Source organism: Argentina anserina, chromosome 1 (genome assembly GCF_933775445.1).
Source record: "Argentina anserina chromosome 1, drPotAnse1.1, whole genome shotgun sequence".
NCBI lineage: Eukaryota > Viridiplantae > Streptophyta > Magnoliopsida > Rosales > Rosaceae > Argentina > Argentina anserina.
In genome coordinates, this window is record NC_065872.1 from 16558075 (window position 1) to 16571627 (window position 13553).

The following is a 13553-nucleotide window of genomic DNA, read 5'->3' on the forward strand; positions in this document are numbered from 1 at the left end:
GTTTATTTTCACCTCTTTTCTTTGTTAACTTGAAGGGTAATTCGGAAATTAAAGCAATCAAATGACAATTTATCCTTAAATTTCGTTAGTACAAGAGTTTAATTATTTTCTAATTAGAATGACTAATATGGCCTTACATGTTACGATTCAACGTTCAGTTAACAAAAAAGATAGACAAAATGACCAATGTGACATACGGTTAATACAATTGGATGACCAAAGTGAAGTTTTCAAATGTTCAATGACCAAAGTGTCGATCGAAGCATATTTTGATGACCAAAGTGATATTTCTACCTTAAGAAAAATCGTATGACTTTACATATTAGTGGTTGTACATATCCCTCCGTTATTAGATGAAACTCACATTGTACAAATTATATGTCTACTATTTATAAAAATGAAACTCACAAACGCATAAAATTTGCATAAAAAACCGAACTTAACATTTGTCTTTGAGCTTAAAAGCAAGCTAATTCAAGAGATGTTAAAGTAGGGCAAAATATTAAGAACAGTACATGAGTTATCATTCACTAAGAATTAAGGTTATTCAAATTTCAAAACTATCAGATTAGTACATGATCTTACAAACTTAACATAGTTTTAGTACATGTTGTTACTAACACCATTAGTTAGCTACTTCCTTCCAATTTCTAAAGGGTAAATTAGTAACTTCTTTCCAATTTTTAAAGGGTAAATTAGTATTTCTCTTCTTCTCCCTGATGCCTCATTGTCTTTTGACTATTTTCATCCAAGGCTTCACTTTCACCACCTCACTTGCAAATTGCAATTCTCCAATCTCCTAGACTCCTACCCAACGACACACTTCTTTTCTTCATAATTATTTTCTTCTATATACTTAGTCGAGCACCACCTTTCCTTTCAATCCCAACCCTACAACCGAATTCAATACTATCAATTCAAATTCTTTGTTTTTAGATGCTAGATTGGGTTTTCTTGTTCTTCATTTTCATCGGCTTCTTGCCCTCTGATGGAGCCTCTGAACATTTGTCTCCTCGAAATGAGTGTCATCTAATCCTCTAGACCCATGAGTTTCTTCCTTCCATTGTAATTTGGTTTGATTGTAGAGATAGAGGGAGTCAATTTTAGCATTTTTCTTCTCTATTTCCTGAATTTTTGTGGGGAAAAATTACAATGATGCTCAAGAGATTTGATCGCAAATTGGTCATCGTGATGCCGAAGAGCAGTGGATTGAGCGGGTTAATTAAGCTAGATATCACTTAGGAGTATCTAATCTGACTGAGCAACAGATCTCAATAGACTTTTTTTGGGAAAGATTTTAGTTAATCAATGGAAAAACGAATTTGCCCACAAAGGTCTAACATAAATCAAACATATCAACGGGGTATAAGACGGAATAAACTTAAATTATGTCAGATTTTAAAATTCATGTAATAATATGATAGTTTCCAAAGTATATTCACCTTAATTCTCATATGGCATATCGTTTTTAAAATTTTGCATTAAAGTAGTCAGGGATTTTAGATGTGTGATCTATGAATATATTATTCTAAAACTTTCAATTATTGCAAGCAATCATATAGTTTGATATTCTGCAATCTCATACACCCACAAACGTAATGTTACTGACCCCAACAATGTCGCAAAAAATAAATCTGTAGATTTATTACTTTATTAGTTACCAGATTCATGGATTGAAATATTGAAACATGTTAGTGGTAACTTGTCTTTTACATTTCGTCTAAAAGCACGAAGAAGAAGAAAGATCAAATTACTCGTAGGTAGTCTTCTTCCCTCTAATCTCTTTGCTCTCTCAGTTTCAAGTTTCAACCCAGAAGGACATGGTGACTCACGGTCTCACGCAACAAAAACCCAACATCTGCCGACCCCAAACCCGACCCCACCCGACCCAGTTGCTTCTTTTCAGTTCCGACGTACCCATTGCCCTCCATTGGAAAAAGACGCATCCTTTCGCATTTTCCGACGTACCAGTTCACCGCCACCTTCCTTCCTTGGTCCCAAAAGGCGCGTAAACAACTACAATATATTCAGCTCTCTCTCTCTCTCTCTCTCTCTCTCTCTCTCTCTCTCTCCCCCCCCCCCCCCCCCCCTTATTTTCCTCAAACTTTCATTCTTCTTGGTATTCTTGATCAAATTTGCAGTATTATGTAGACTTCACTTTAGAAATCGACACCCATTTCCATTGTCTTCTTAAGGTAATCGTTTGAACCTAGAGATATATATATCCTAGACAAAATGGTTCTTTTGGGTTAATTTTTTTTTATATGCTCCAACAGAACAAAGAAAGTCATATTGATATGTGCATTTAGGGGTTTGAAGATGAATTGCATAATGGTTATCATTTCAGGTTGAAATGTCCTAGTCTCTATCTACTATGACACATCTTGGTTTTGATTGGGTGATGTTTCTTTATGATGGCACTTTTGACAAATTGTCATATACTATTGCCGAATTGCATAATTGATGACCTCCCCTATGCGAAAATAAATAAATAAATAAAATTTAGGTGTGATATAGTTTCCATTTGATTTACATTTGCTCTCTACTATGAGCCATCTTGATTTTGATTGATGAATTCTGTTGCCTTACAAAAAGTATTGGACATTTGGCTAGAAGTAAAAACTTTAGGATGATAGAGCAGAGAAGTGGTCTTCTGTGTAACTGATCATTTTAACAAAAAAGAAAGTAGTATCATTTCATCTTTGGTTGTAATGTTTACAGTACGCCTATGTGTTGTTACAGCTCTATGTTGTGTAAATGGTTGCAGGTTCCAATCCATGAGCATGGATCTTGTGGAAGCGTTGTCTAATCTCCATGCCTTGAGGCAATTATATGAACTTCTTCAGAACATCGATGATCTGCAACATATTAATTCAAAGAATGTAAGCATTCTTAGCAACTGGTCATTGTTTTTTTTTTTTTCAACCATATTTCAAATAACTGGTGATCCCACACTCTAGAATTTGTTCTCTCTGTTGATATAATGAAACTGATGCACCCTTTCAATCGCAGGGATAGTGTACAGTCATGTCATTTAACTTTGATGACTTTCCATGTAATTTTTGGTCGTTAATATCCATTTTGTTCATGAAGGTACACCAAACTTTAGATCTGAGAGCGAGAAAACTCTTCAAACACCTCTTGGACGATGCTACTGAGAAGATGTTCCATACTGATTTAAAGGTACTTTAAGCTACTGGTGTTCACTATATGCAGAACTGGTCTCCTTCATGGTCTCATATTCTTTAACCCAAAACCAAAATAAACGAGCTCTCCTTTGAGCTTCCTGTTCTTGTTCTTTTTTAAACTAACAAGGTGCATGAACTTGGAGTTGTAAAGCAAAAACTAGATTTGTCCTGTGGTGACTGTTTCTAATGTGGGTGTGTGATTGCAGATCATAGAAGCGCAATCAGTTGTTGAGAACACGCCTTGCTCTTCTCAGATAGAGCAACAAAGGGGAATGCCTAAGTTACAATCTCCTCTTTCACCAGATACAGTAAAAGTTTCTCAAGATGTTGTCATGAGCAATGGAAAGGATTTTAAAAGCAACATGATCACTTCAGAAAAGGATGAGCAGTATCCAGTCAAGTGTGAGAGTGCAGTTTCAGGGTCTATAGTAAGCACCTTGTCAGATGCGCCTCAATACAAAAAGAAACGGTGTCGGACCTGCATAGCAAAAGAATTGAAGAAACAGTACTCAATCAAGGAGGCAACAGTGTCCAATGCCAGAACCGAGGTGCCAGCCAAAATTCGTCAGGATCTAGATCGGCACCGTGACCAGGCTAGTGACAGTGTCAGTTGTGTTGATGAGCATGCTAAGAGATTACAAAAATCCAATACCATAGGGAGAGAGAACTCTATTGTCAACAGAACTTATCTTTCATCAGCGTCTCTAACATCCAGCACTGTCAAGCAAGAAGTTGGATATATTCCAACAGGTGAAATGAAGAAAAACTTGGATGATGGTGATCATTTCACTGAAGTTGTAACAAACGCAATCAGACTAATTGAGTCCTCCATTTTGGCTTTGAAGTTGAGTTCTGACTTGGCACATTCTTCTATCAATAATAAAGGTGATGAACATGTTCCATTCAAGCTTAACATTTCAGTTAGTCCTGTTGATGAACAGAGGAAAGAGGAGGCCGTTACTAGAGAAGAGACGAATCAGACTGAGATGGGACAGTCTTCATTGGGGAAAGGCACTCAGTTCACTAAACTGTTGCAAAAGCATGGGAAGTCTGCTGAGTCTGTTCCTGGGGGACAAGATTCTACAGAGGAATTTTATATGAAGAGATTTGGATCTCTGAATCGTTCATCAAGTCAGAAAAACAATATGATGCTGTGTTATGTTGATGGCCCAAGAGTCTCACCGAGTAATGAGGTAACTATGAAGCCTCCCCAGCAGTTGAAGACAGTTGCCACCCCTGTTCAAACATCAGAAACCAGTCTTCTCCAGAATCAAAAGGCAAGAAAAGTGGTTTTGAGCTATAATTCATCAATGCCACCACAGTCAATGGGATCCACAGTATCTTCACTTGGAGGTGGGCTTGGTAAAAATACGAGTCAGACAAGGAGACTGAAGACAGCAAAGACGCATGATCAAACAATGCTGAGGCCAGTGTTTTTAGACGATGACATGCCAAGTAAGAGAACAAAGACCCGTAAGATGTCACATGTCGGTTTAGGGAGAAGAATCATGCCGCGTCAGGAAGAGTCGGAGGAGGAGGAGGAGGAGAGTAGCATCTCAAGTTCACACAGTTTGTCAACATGGACAGGTAACCGAAATGAAAGCAGTGGTAGTAGTCGAACCTATTATTCTGACGAATCTTGGAGTCCAAGAAATGGTGATTCATCCGAAACTGAAAGTAACTTGCAGAAGAGTATAAGTAGTAGCTATCACTCATCAGAGGATAGAAGTAGATTGACAGATTCTATAGAGAGTGACTATAGCCATAAAAAATATCCGGAGAAATCTATTGGGAGGCTGAAGAAGATCAAGAACAAGTTGGGACTCATCTTTCACCACCATCACCACCATCATCATCATCACCATCACCATCATGGCAATGATGGTTCGACCTGGAAGAAGGTGCAGAAAATGTTTTACCACAAACAGAAGCATGGCAGGAATGATCATGGTCAAGCAGAAGGGGTCAAAAAATCACTAGCAGTGAAAAACAGGTCAAATAAGAACAAGGGTGGGAATTTTCATGCACTCGTGAAAGGGTTAATGAGGCACGTTAAGCATTCAAAGAAGTCGAAAGGAGGGATCGGACTTCGTCAGCCTCCCGGCCTCAATAAGAGGAAGGTTGTGAACAAGTTGCCTTGGTGGCAGACGTCTCGAGGTGGTGGAGTTAAGCTACCTAACAGAGGACGTGTGAAAGTAGGATTTGCCAACAAAAGGCCAAAACTACCAATGAAGAGATGAGTAATATCAGTCTGCATTTACACATTGAGGCATGTATTCTCCAGACCACTTCAACATAGAAAAGTACAGTAGGGATATTTGGCATTAAGCTTCACATGTCTTACTGAAGAAGATATGACCACTGAATGAATGCCAAGGTCTCTCATAGACCGGCAAACTTTTTTTTGACACATTTTCATTTTCATGTACATAGAGCAGAAACCTTTTGTATTGAGTTTAGTCAGAAGCAATTGCAAACGTAGTCTTTGAAGATTTAGTTTGCAAATCATTAGAACCATTTGAGACATTCAAATTGCAAGGAATGAGGAACTCAGGAACATATGCATGACTTCTTTCCAAGTGCCTAACTACACCAAGACCTGAAACAGTCCTTTCTTAATTACTTTCACCTTAAAAAAGGGACATGAATCTGGATCCTAACGACCAAAAAATATACCAGTTTTGCCAATCATGTTTTGGCTCACTGTATTCTAGAGGACATTATTTTGTCTATTATATAGCACTTGCTTCTGCAGGTGATATTAATCAAAATGTATTCATCTTAAACCTCCGCCAACTTGATTGGCAAGGCTCTTCAGCAAGTCATCTCACTAATCCTAGATGTTTTCTTTCAATGAACCAGTAACAGTCATTACAGACTAGTGCGCCTTATGTAGACCATCAAGCCAAAGCCAGTCAAAGCACAAACACCTGCCAAAATTCCAGTGTGGGAATATGTCCATCCCATTTTCTGGGTTGTGGTTTTACTCAATTGGGATGTGGTTTGCTGCCCAGAATCGGAGAAATCCAGATGCAACCTCAGGACCTGACAGAGATAGAGTAATAGGAAAACGATCACATCAAAAATATGAAAATGCACGGCTCAGGAGCTGTGTCTGGCACAATAGATTAAGATTCAGTAATAGTGCCACTAGGCGCTACCCTAAAATTTTTTCCTCCTCTTCGATTAGAGTTATGCAGCCCCCGTAACGATAACTACTAGAAGACTACAACAGTTCTGTCTTTTTTCTTTTTCCACTAATAACTGGTTCATAAATCAGTAACTTACATATATAGAACTTGCAGTCAGTAATAACAGCCATGGACAAAAAAGTCTGAATGAACCCCAATAATTCCTACTTTATCCTCACCCAATTAGTGGTCAACCATGACCACTGCAATTTAAAGATTCAAGGAGAAGATGGGAGTCCAGAGAAGAAATTGAAAATCTCTAGAATTTCCGCAACATATTACTGATGAGCATATGAGAACACTGAAGCTTAAATTTTTACTTTATTTGATTACTGTTAACCCATAATTAAAAAAGAAAGAAAAAAGAAAGAAGAGATGCAGGTTGAGAACTTGTTGTTCTATGACCAATAACTTCAAAAAAAACAAAACCTCTTTGATAAATAATAATAATAATAATAATAAGGAAGCATAAACAGTTCAACACTACCTTCTGCCCCACTGCTCGAGCATGGCTGACAGCGCTAACAAGATCATCATCACTTGCAAGTAAAACTCTATCACCTTCATCATCTTCATACTGTAAGATTAAAAAAAAAAAAAAAGAACAGGTTACTGGAGTATAAAAGAGAGCTTCTAAGCAAAATCGATAATACATATCTAAAGTAGCTCAAGAGAATTACCAAAATCTGAGGACGATCATTATCCTTAGCACCACCAGTCCTTTGCATGACAGCAGATACAAGCTCATCTAAATTTTCAATGCCTGACAAGGAGTGATTAGGATATATTAAGTCAAACAAATGGATCATCATGGGGGTTGAGAATGCAATTCTTATAGATCTACAAGGACAAAAGGATCAATCATGTCCAATATCAGTGTCAATTCACTGAAAACAGAGTGCTGAACTGATGCCACCCCTTCCCATGTACAGTGACACTACCAATATCAGCCATCTCACCAGCAGCAAATATAGAAACTTGACCGGGCCACAGATACCAATATTACAATACAGCACATTGTATTTCACAACACCTTCTTAACGCCGGACACTGCACATGATATTTTAGTTGGCAAAGACATAATATCATGTATTAAAACAAAGAGCCCCATGTTATCTATCCTTGCAATGATTTTTTTTTTCAGTCAGACCATTACTCACCACTATTGAATCGATGCACTCGACCTTTTCGATCTTCAAACTTGAAAGCAAATGAATTTCCAAGACCAAGAGAAGGATAATTAAACTTGGCCTGTTCTCCCGCATCAGAAGCCATCATTGCAGACATTTCACTGCAAACATAGTTTTAAGTTACACTTGTGCAATATGGATTTGTGAACATATCTTTTTCTCATTCTCAAAGCATTTCCAAAACATTTATCCCCAAATGACTATCTATTGAATCAAACTACTGCATCAGCATTTATTTTTATTTTAACTTGATAAAATGACATTTTTTAAAAACTTGCATACCTGTGAGTATCAGTATCATCAGGTGGCTCTAAAGCAAGTGCTGAATCCCAGAACTTTTGCATCATTGTGTTCGCCATATCATTAACAGTTCCTGAACTACTTTCGACCTAAGAAAAGACACAAACAACACTACTTAATCAGATAAATATATAATAAAATTTGGGGAAAACTTTATGATATAAAATAGAAGAATAAAATCATTTGAAGGAAGAATCAATATCTTCTGTGTCAAAACTCAAAAGGAAAGACAGAAATATGAAATTGATGGATCCTGTAAAGACTTTACCATAGAGATTGCTGCGTGAGTTATCTGGAGAACATCCACACAGGCAGCAACAGATTCATCTGCTGAACAACAGATGTCAATACTCAATAGTTTACATGTGCATTCAAAATCTGTAGCTAAAGGAGTAATGGCTAACCTCTGTCTAAAACAGGAAGATGCAAGAACTTCCCTTCATGCATTATGTGCAGCGCATCAAGAATTGTGGTATCTAATGTGGCACATTCGGGGTTTGGCGTCATTACCTTAGAAATTGATTTGGACATCAAAGTGTTTAATCAGATAGTCATAGGGATGTAGAAGTGTGTGACCAGAGTCAATTTAGTAAATAAATAACTATAAAAAAAGTGGTTTAATTTACCTTTTCAACCAGAGTCAATTCAGGAGAAAGATTTTGTGCCACGACTCGCATTAAGATATCCTTTGAACTGCAGTCAGTCAAAAGCAAACCTCATATACATTTGTTTATTGTACACACATATATGGCGGGAAAAAACAGGAGAAGTAGAACTAATTGAAAGATTTTTATATAAATGAATTGGGGTGAGAATATTACGTGAGTATCCCTTGAATCTTGTTCCCCATTATAATTATAACTGAATTAACCCGAAAGTCCCGCATCCTTTTTGCCGCAACATAGACAGGATCTGATGGGGATACAATAGCAACCCTGAAAAGATAAAGCCACAATTTTTAAATGAAAACTAACTAGTGACGATAAATTAGAAGCTAAATTGCATGCATTCAAAAAAGAACAAAGAACCAGATAGCAAGACCATATACTTTGTGTTTTCACCAATGATGGTTGACAATGAAGGCTTGAACATTCGCTCCCTCAAAGTTTCCAGAAAAGCATATGGAGCTGAAAAAAGTAAATCAAACAGTGAAAAATAAAGTAACACAAACATAGTCCCTAATGTAGGAAGCAACCCTCATCTGACACATAAGTAAATCATTAGCATCCAAACGTAAATACATACCAGAAAAATTTGCTCCACACTGGCGTTCAACTCCTTCGACTGCAGCAGCAATAGCACTACCCTGCTCAGCCGCCTTTTCCATTCTCGCAATAGCATCATAGAGGCATTTTGTAATATCCAGCAGCGCAATAACTTCACCATTCTCTACAACAGGAAGGTGCCTAAATTTACCTGTTAACAAGCATAACACATTAAAATAAAGCGGCGTCATACAAATAAAAAGCCTCGATGAAGTAAGAAGCACATATTAAAACAAACACTCATCACACACAGAAAAGAACAAAACCAACCCTGGATCATCTTCTGCAGAGCTTCCATGGCCAACGAGTCAGCATTAACAAAAATAGGATTCCTCGTCATGATCTTCGACACAGTAGTGTTCTCCGGTCTCAATCCCTCCGCAATGACTCTAGTGGCAATATCCTTAAAAAAAAGTATACACTCCAACCAAAGTCACTACAGTAGTCAAAATTCAGCTCACAAAAAAACCAACATTTCCAACACGAACCTTGTCAGTCACAATTCCAGAAAGCAATGCATTAGCATCAGTCAAAAGCACAGCGTCCACACGCCGAGCAGCCATCCTCCGGCAAGCATCCGATACAGTCGTCCCCTCCGGGATAGTTAGCGCTTTCGACAACCTCAGCTTCTTCACTGTCCTCTCTCCCCCAGCAGCCCTTCAAAGTTTTCATCATTAAAAAAAAACCAACTTTAAGTCCTTAATTACAACCAAAACCTCCAAGCAACAATCTTTCTAACCAAATGTTGATAAAGAATCGATTTTTATCACAAAGGAACCATTTTTGAAGAAATGGGGCAAAATGGGGAATTTACCCAAGGGCAGGAGGAGAGGAGGAGCCGCCGTTCTCGGATGGGAGTGGCTTCTTGGTGACGGTGGAGGGGCCGCGCTTCTGGGTGAGACTGGGCCTTCTGACGCCAACTTGGCTGCTCATCTCTCTCAGTGTAATAAATTAGGGTTCTTTTTGTTGTGGGTAATCTGAAGTGAGGAGAGGGTGGTGGAGATGAGAAGAAGAGAGGAAGGGGAGGGTTGGGTGTGGTGGCTCCAAGTTCTCCAACCGTCTTCCTCAAAGTGTTTGAGAGAGAGAGAGAGAGAGAGAGAGAGAGAGAGAGAGAGGGACAGGGTTTACCTTAAAGGCCAATTCTCCCACCTTTTGTTACTGTTTCAAATTAAACCATTTCAGTTTGAAAAGCAAAGGCAGAGTAGGAGTAAAAGACAAAAATATAATCTATTATGAATTTAATCAACACCTAAGGCTAAGGCTCACATTTAAATTCATTTGAGCTGTCAAGCTGCATTAAGGTTTTTTTTTTTTTTTCATTTTGAGCTTAAACACATCTATCGTGAGAGTAACCAGGTCGCTGATTCGCTGATGCTGAGATTAGAGTGCATGTTATAGAGCAACTTGTGCTTTCTAAATTCAAGAATGTACTTCTGTTTGTGTTGTTGGGTAGTTTTGGTCCTCATTTATCCAAAAAAAAACGTGATGCGGCCTGCAACGTTAATCAAATACATGCGAAATGTATAAATACAAAAATGTTAAGAAAATCAGGAAATAAAAACGCAAATGTGCTATCTACAACTTCAACCAAATACATATATACTTGTAACGAGAAATCGAAGACTCAATCATAAAATATGGTGGTCTAGTTAAAACCTTTTTGGATCAACCTTTTTTGAATAAACCGTGCAACAAAACTCCAAACCAAGTTTGTCAATAATGAATTACTACAGTGTACCAAACCCGAATCTTTTGGCTTTCTTTAGTTTGTTATTCGTTGTCGCCGAAAAGCACAAGAGAATTCGGTGATCCACGATTCCTACAATGGTGAGATGAACCCATCTTGCTTTTCTGTTTTGATGTTTCCTTTGGTTTGATTATCTGCATGCACAGCTCCTCGGTTATATTAAGAATTATAATTCCCAATATCCAATCCACGATTACCATTTGCTTTAATCATCCAATACCAAGTTTAATTATATTTGTATAACTTTTGAAAAATTTTAAATACACACCTTAAATCTCTAAATACACACTCATACTCAATACATAACCAATTTAAATTTATATTCCAATATTTTTACTAAATACACCATATAAAGAACCTAAAATGCCCTTAAATAAAAAAATCATCAAATACTCTCATTATATTGCTATATAGGGCTACTATTTAGTGTGATTAATATATTGATTGATTTACATTGACATCTTCTAAATGTTCATGTCGGGTCAGTCTAAAAAATCATAGGTCATTCATATCGATTACTGTTAATAAAATAATAAATATATAGGTTGTTCTTTTCATATTCTTCAAACATGAAAATAATAAACAAAATGAAATATATATATATATATATATAATATCGATGACATTGATGAAGAAAAAAATGAAGAAGATGAACTTTTTTTTGGACTGTAAGAAGATGAAATCTAATTAAATGAAAAATCAGAATTTTCGTACATGAATTACCTTGTTTGAAATTCTAAAATAGAATTTTCTATTTTTTGGTGAAAATTAAGGAATGAATTGATTTTTTTAATTAATTTATAATCAAAATAGATGTTACTATTTCAGGATGAAATAATTGTGTATTATTGAATGATATGGGGGCCTATATATAGGCATTACAAAACCACAATCCCGTAGGATTCGGAGTCCTAATCTATTACGGAGATGATAATCTATCTCCTAACATGAAACCTATTAGGCTAAGACACACATAAGGGTAGAATAGTAATTCTCCCGGAACACTCCCCCTTGTGTCGCATGCCTAGGTTGCATGGTGCACACATCGTTGCCTCGGTAAAAACCTTGTCAAGCAAAATAAAAACCTCTTGGGTAAAAACAAAAGCTTGATCGAAGGGAAAAAAAGCACAACGCACCGTCTACATTTGATAGCATCATGTGAGGTAGACTCTCCCTGAAGTCTACGAAACAACTCCCCCTGATTAGTACCATAATCATGGAGTACAAAGAACAACGTATACAACGTTCATTACATGCTTCTCAAACGTAGTTTTGGGCTAATGATTAATCATTAATCTAGCCACACATCCTTAGATCATACATGCTATACTTAGCCAAATTTAGATTTTAGGAAACAAGATTGCATAACAACTCAAAACAAGAGTTTGCAATGAAAATCAGATTCTCGGATAGAATGACCTTCACTCACTTAAACGGCCATAACTTCTTCGTCAAAATAGGTATCAGTGAACCGTAAAATATTTTGAAAAGTAGACACCCGTGGCTTTCCAGTGACATAAGGTTCACAACCTCATCCGATCGGAGCAGTTCACAATGCTCTGTCGAAGTTGACTGACTTGCAAATTTCCAGACAGGACTGTCCTAATTTGTTAAAACGGCCATAACTCACTCAATATGATAGCTATGAACGAAAGGTTGATATCCCTTCAAAGTAGACACATAGACCTTTCCAACGGTACTAATTTCACCATATTTCATCGAGCGAGCTGTCCTGTAAGTCTCGTTGAAGTTGACCTACGAAACTGGACAGATTCTGATTTGTCACATTTAATGTGTCTTTCGCGAAAAGAATGGGGGAATGGACCAATGAAGGACTGATTTTGGTCCAATACGGAACCGTACGCATCCTCTACGCTACTAGTGTCGACTGCTACACCAAGGCGTACGTTGATGTTGCTGGAGCTGCTGGCGGCGTTGGTGTGGATAGGATTTGTGTTGGTTCACTAAGTGTAGAACTAAACCTATGTCAAATAAGCAATGCAAGTCCAATGACAATGCATAGGTGCATAGTTAATCACGTCATAATGAAAGCAATAGTGTCCCAACAACACTAACATGTATGAATGTATAGCTCATTCAATCTCTTCATCATCTATACTTAGACGGAATAGAGAATCAAGAATTAGCTTCATATGAACACATATGGGTATGAGTTCTTGCAACCGATTGTACTACGTTCTCTCGAACGTCGCAATCTGATTACATAAGCTCTCCGTGGTCTAGAGGCATTTAAAGTCCCTCAGGCACTCTCATATCTGCGTCAAGATCCCTTTACAAATATTCTATGACCACTATCATATGCTGCAAATCAGTTTTCATGGACACTACTACTGATCAAGTAGCAGAAAGCAATTATGTCCATAACGAGAGAATATAACTCATCGTAGTCAATACTAGGATAATGAGACAATCTTTGCGCCATAAGTTCAGCAAATATTGCATGACTTCATCTTTCTCATTACACTTACGAACAACGACCAACATAACAAGTCTAGTTCAGCCTGTATTGATTCTTTCCACTTCGGTCAAGTTGCTCATCGTTGATGCTTTACAACGGAATAAGAGCATAAGCAAATACATCATCAATCATGGGAGATCAATCCATTAAACACACGCGCGCGATGTATATGATCAATTTGTGAGATTTCTAT

General features: G+C 37.4%; 2 protein-coding genes across 6 annotated transcripts; one reads left to right on the forward strand and one right to left on the reverse strand.

Annotated features, from left to right (window-relative positions):
- The first annotated feature begins 2123 nt into the window (after positions 1 to 2123).
- On the forward strand, positions 2124 to 5671 carry LOC126796811 (uncharacterized). 3 transcript variants are annotated; one of them, XM_050523553.1, is made up of 4 exons: positions 2124 to 2195; positions 2768 to 2882; positions 3094 to 3183; positions 3395 to 5671. In XM_050523553.1, the coding sequence occupies exons 2-4, from the start codon at positions 2778 to 2780 to the stop codon at positions 5426 to 5428; spliced, it is 2229 nt and encodes a 742-aa protein (XP_050379510.1). In that variant the 5' UTR covers positions 2124 to 2195; positions 2768 to 2777; the 3' UTR covers positions 5429 to 5671. The 3 variants fall into 3 exon arrangements, with proteins under 3 accessions (XP_050379510.1, XP_050379496.1, XP_050379502.1); XM_050523545.1 differs by lacking the exon at positions 2124 to 2195 and adding an exon at positions 2559 to 2685; XM_050523539.1 differs by lacking the exon at positions 2124 to 2195 and having other exon boundaries at positions 2540 to 2882.
- An 80-nt stretch (positions 5672 to 5751) lies between these two features.
- Positions 5752 to 10209, reverse strand: LOC126796901 (CBS domain-containing protein CBSCBSPB3). Of its 3 annotated transcripts, none has more exons than XM_050523616.1 (14): positions 9949 to 10207; positions 9623 to 9791; positions 9405 to 9537; positions 9115 to 9285; positions 8918 to 8996; positions 8691 to 8804; positions 8496 to 8562; positions 8274 to 8379; positions 8138 to 8199; positions 7852 to 7958; positions 7540 to 7670; positions 7060 to 7142; positions 6867 to 6956; positions 5752 to 6233 (listed from the first exon to the last, which is right to left on the reverse strand). In XM_050523616.1, the coding sequence occupies exons 1-14, from the start codon at positions 10065 to 10067 to the stop codon at positions 6060 to 6062; spliced, it is 1605 nt and encodes a 534-aa protein (XP_050379573.1). In that variant the 5' UTR covers positions 10068 to 10207; the 3' UTR covers positions 5752 to 6059. The 3 variants fall into 3 exon arrangements, with proteins under 3 accessions (XP_050379573.1, XP_050379580.1, XP_050379586.1); XM_050523623.1 differs by having other exon boundaries at positions 5753 to 6233; positions 8138 to 8196; positions 9949 to 10206; XM_050523629.1 differs by lacking the exons at positions 5752 to 6233; positions 6867 to 6956; positions 7060 to 7142 and adding an exon at positions 7165 to 7429 and having other exon boundaries at positions 9949 to 10209.
- Positions 10210 to 13553: the final 3344 nt, after the last annotated feature.

What these genes read in the sequence shown, in the direction of transcription:
- LOC126796901 (XM_050523616.1), bottom strand. Translation starts at nt 10,067, where the DNA reads ATGAGCAGCCAAGTTGGCGTCAGAAGGCCCAGTCTCACCCAGAAGCGC. An exon ending in CTGGAATTGTGACTGACAAG is followed by an intron (nt 9,538 to 9,622) that starts GTTCGTGTTGGA and finishes CTTTTTTTTAAG; the next exon opens with GATATTGCCACTAGAGTCAT. An exon ending in TCTGCAGAAGATGATCCAGG is followed by an intron (nt 9,286 to 9,404) that starts GTTGGTTTTGTT and finishes GCTTGTTAACAG; the next exon opens with GTAAATTTAGGCACCTTCCT.
- LOC126796811 (XM_050523539.1), top strand. Translation starts at nt 2,712, where the DNA reads ATGTTTACAGTACGCCTATGTGTTGTTACAGCTCTATGTTGTGTAAAT. An exon ending in AACATATTAATTCAAAGAAT is followed by an intron (nt 2,883 to 3,093) that starts GTAAGCATTCTT and finishes TTGTTCATGAAG; the next exon opens with GTACACCAAACTTTAGATCT. An exon ending in TGTTCCATACTGATTTAAAG is followed by an intron (nt 3,184 to 3,394) that starts GTACTTTAAGCT and finishes GTGTGATTGCAG; the next exon opens with ATCATAGAAGCGCAATCAGT.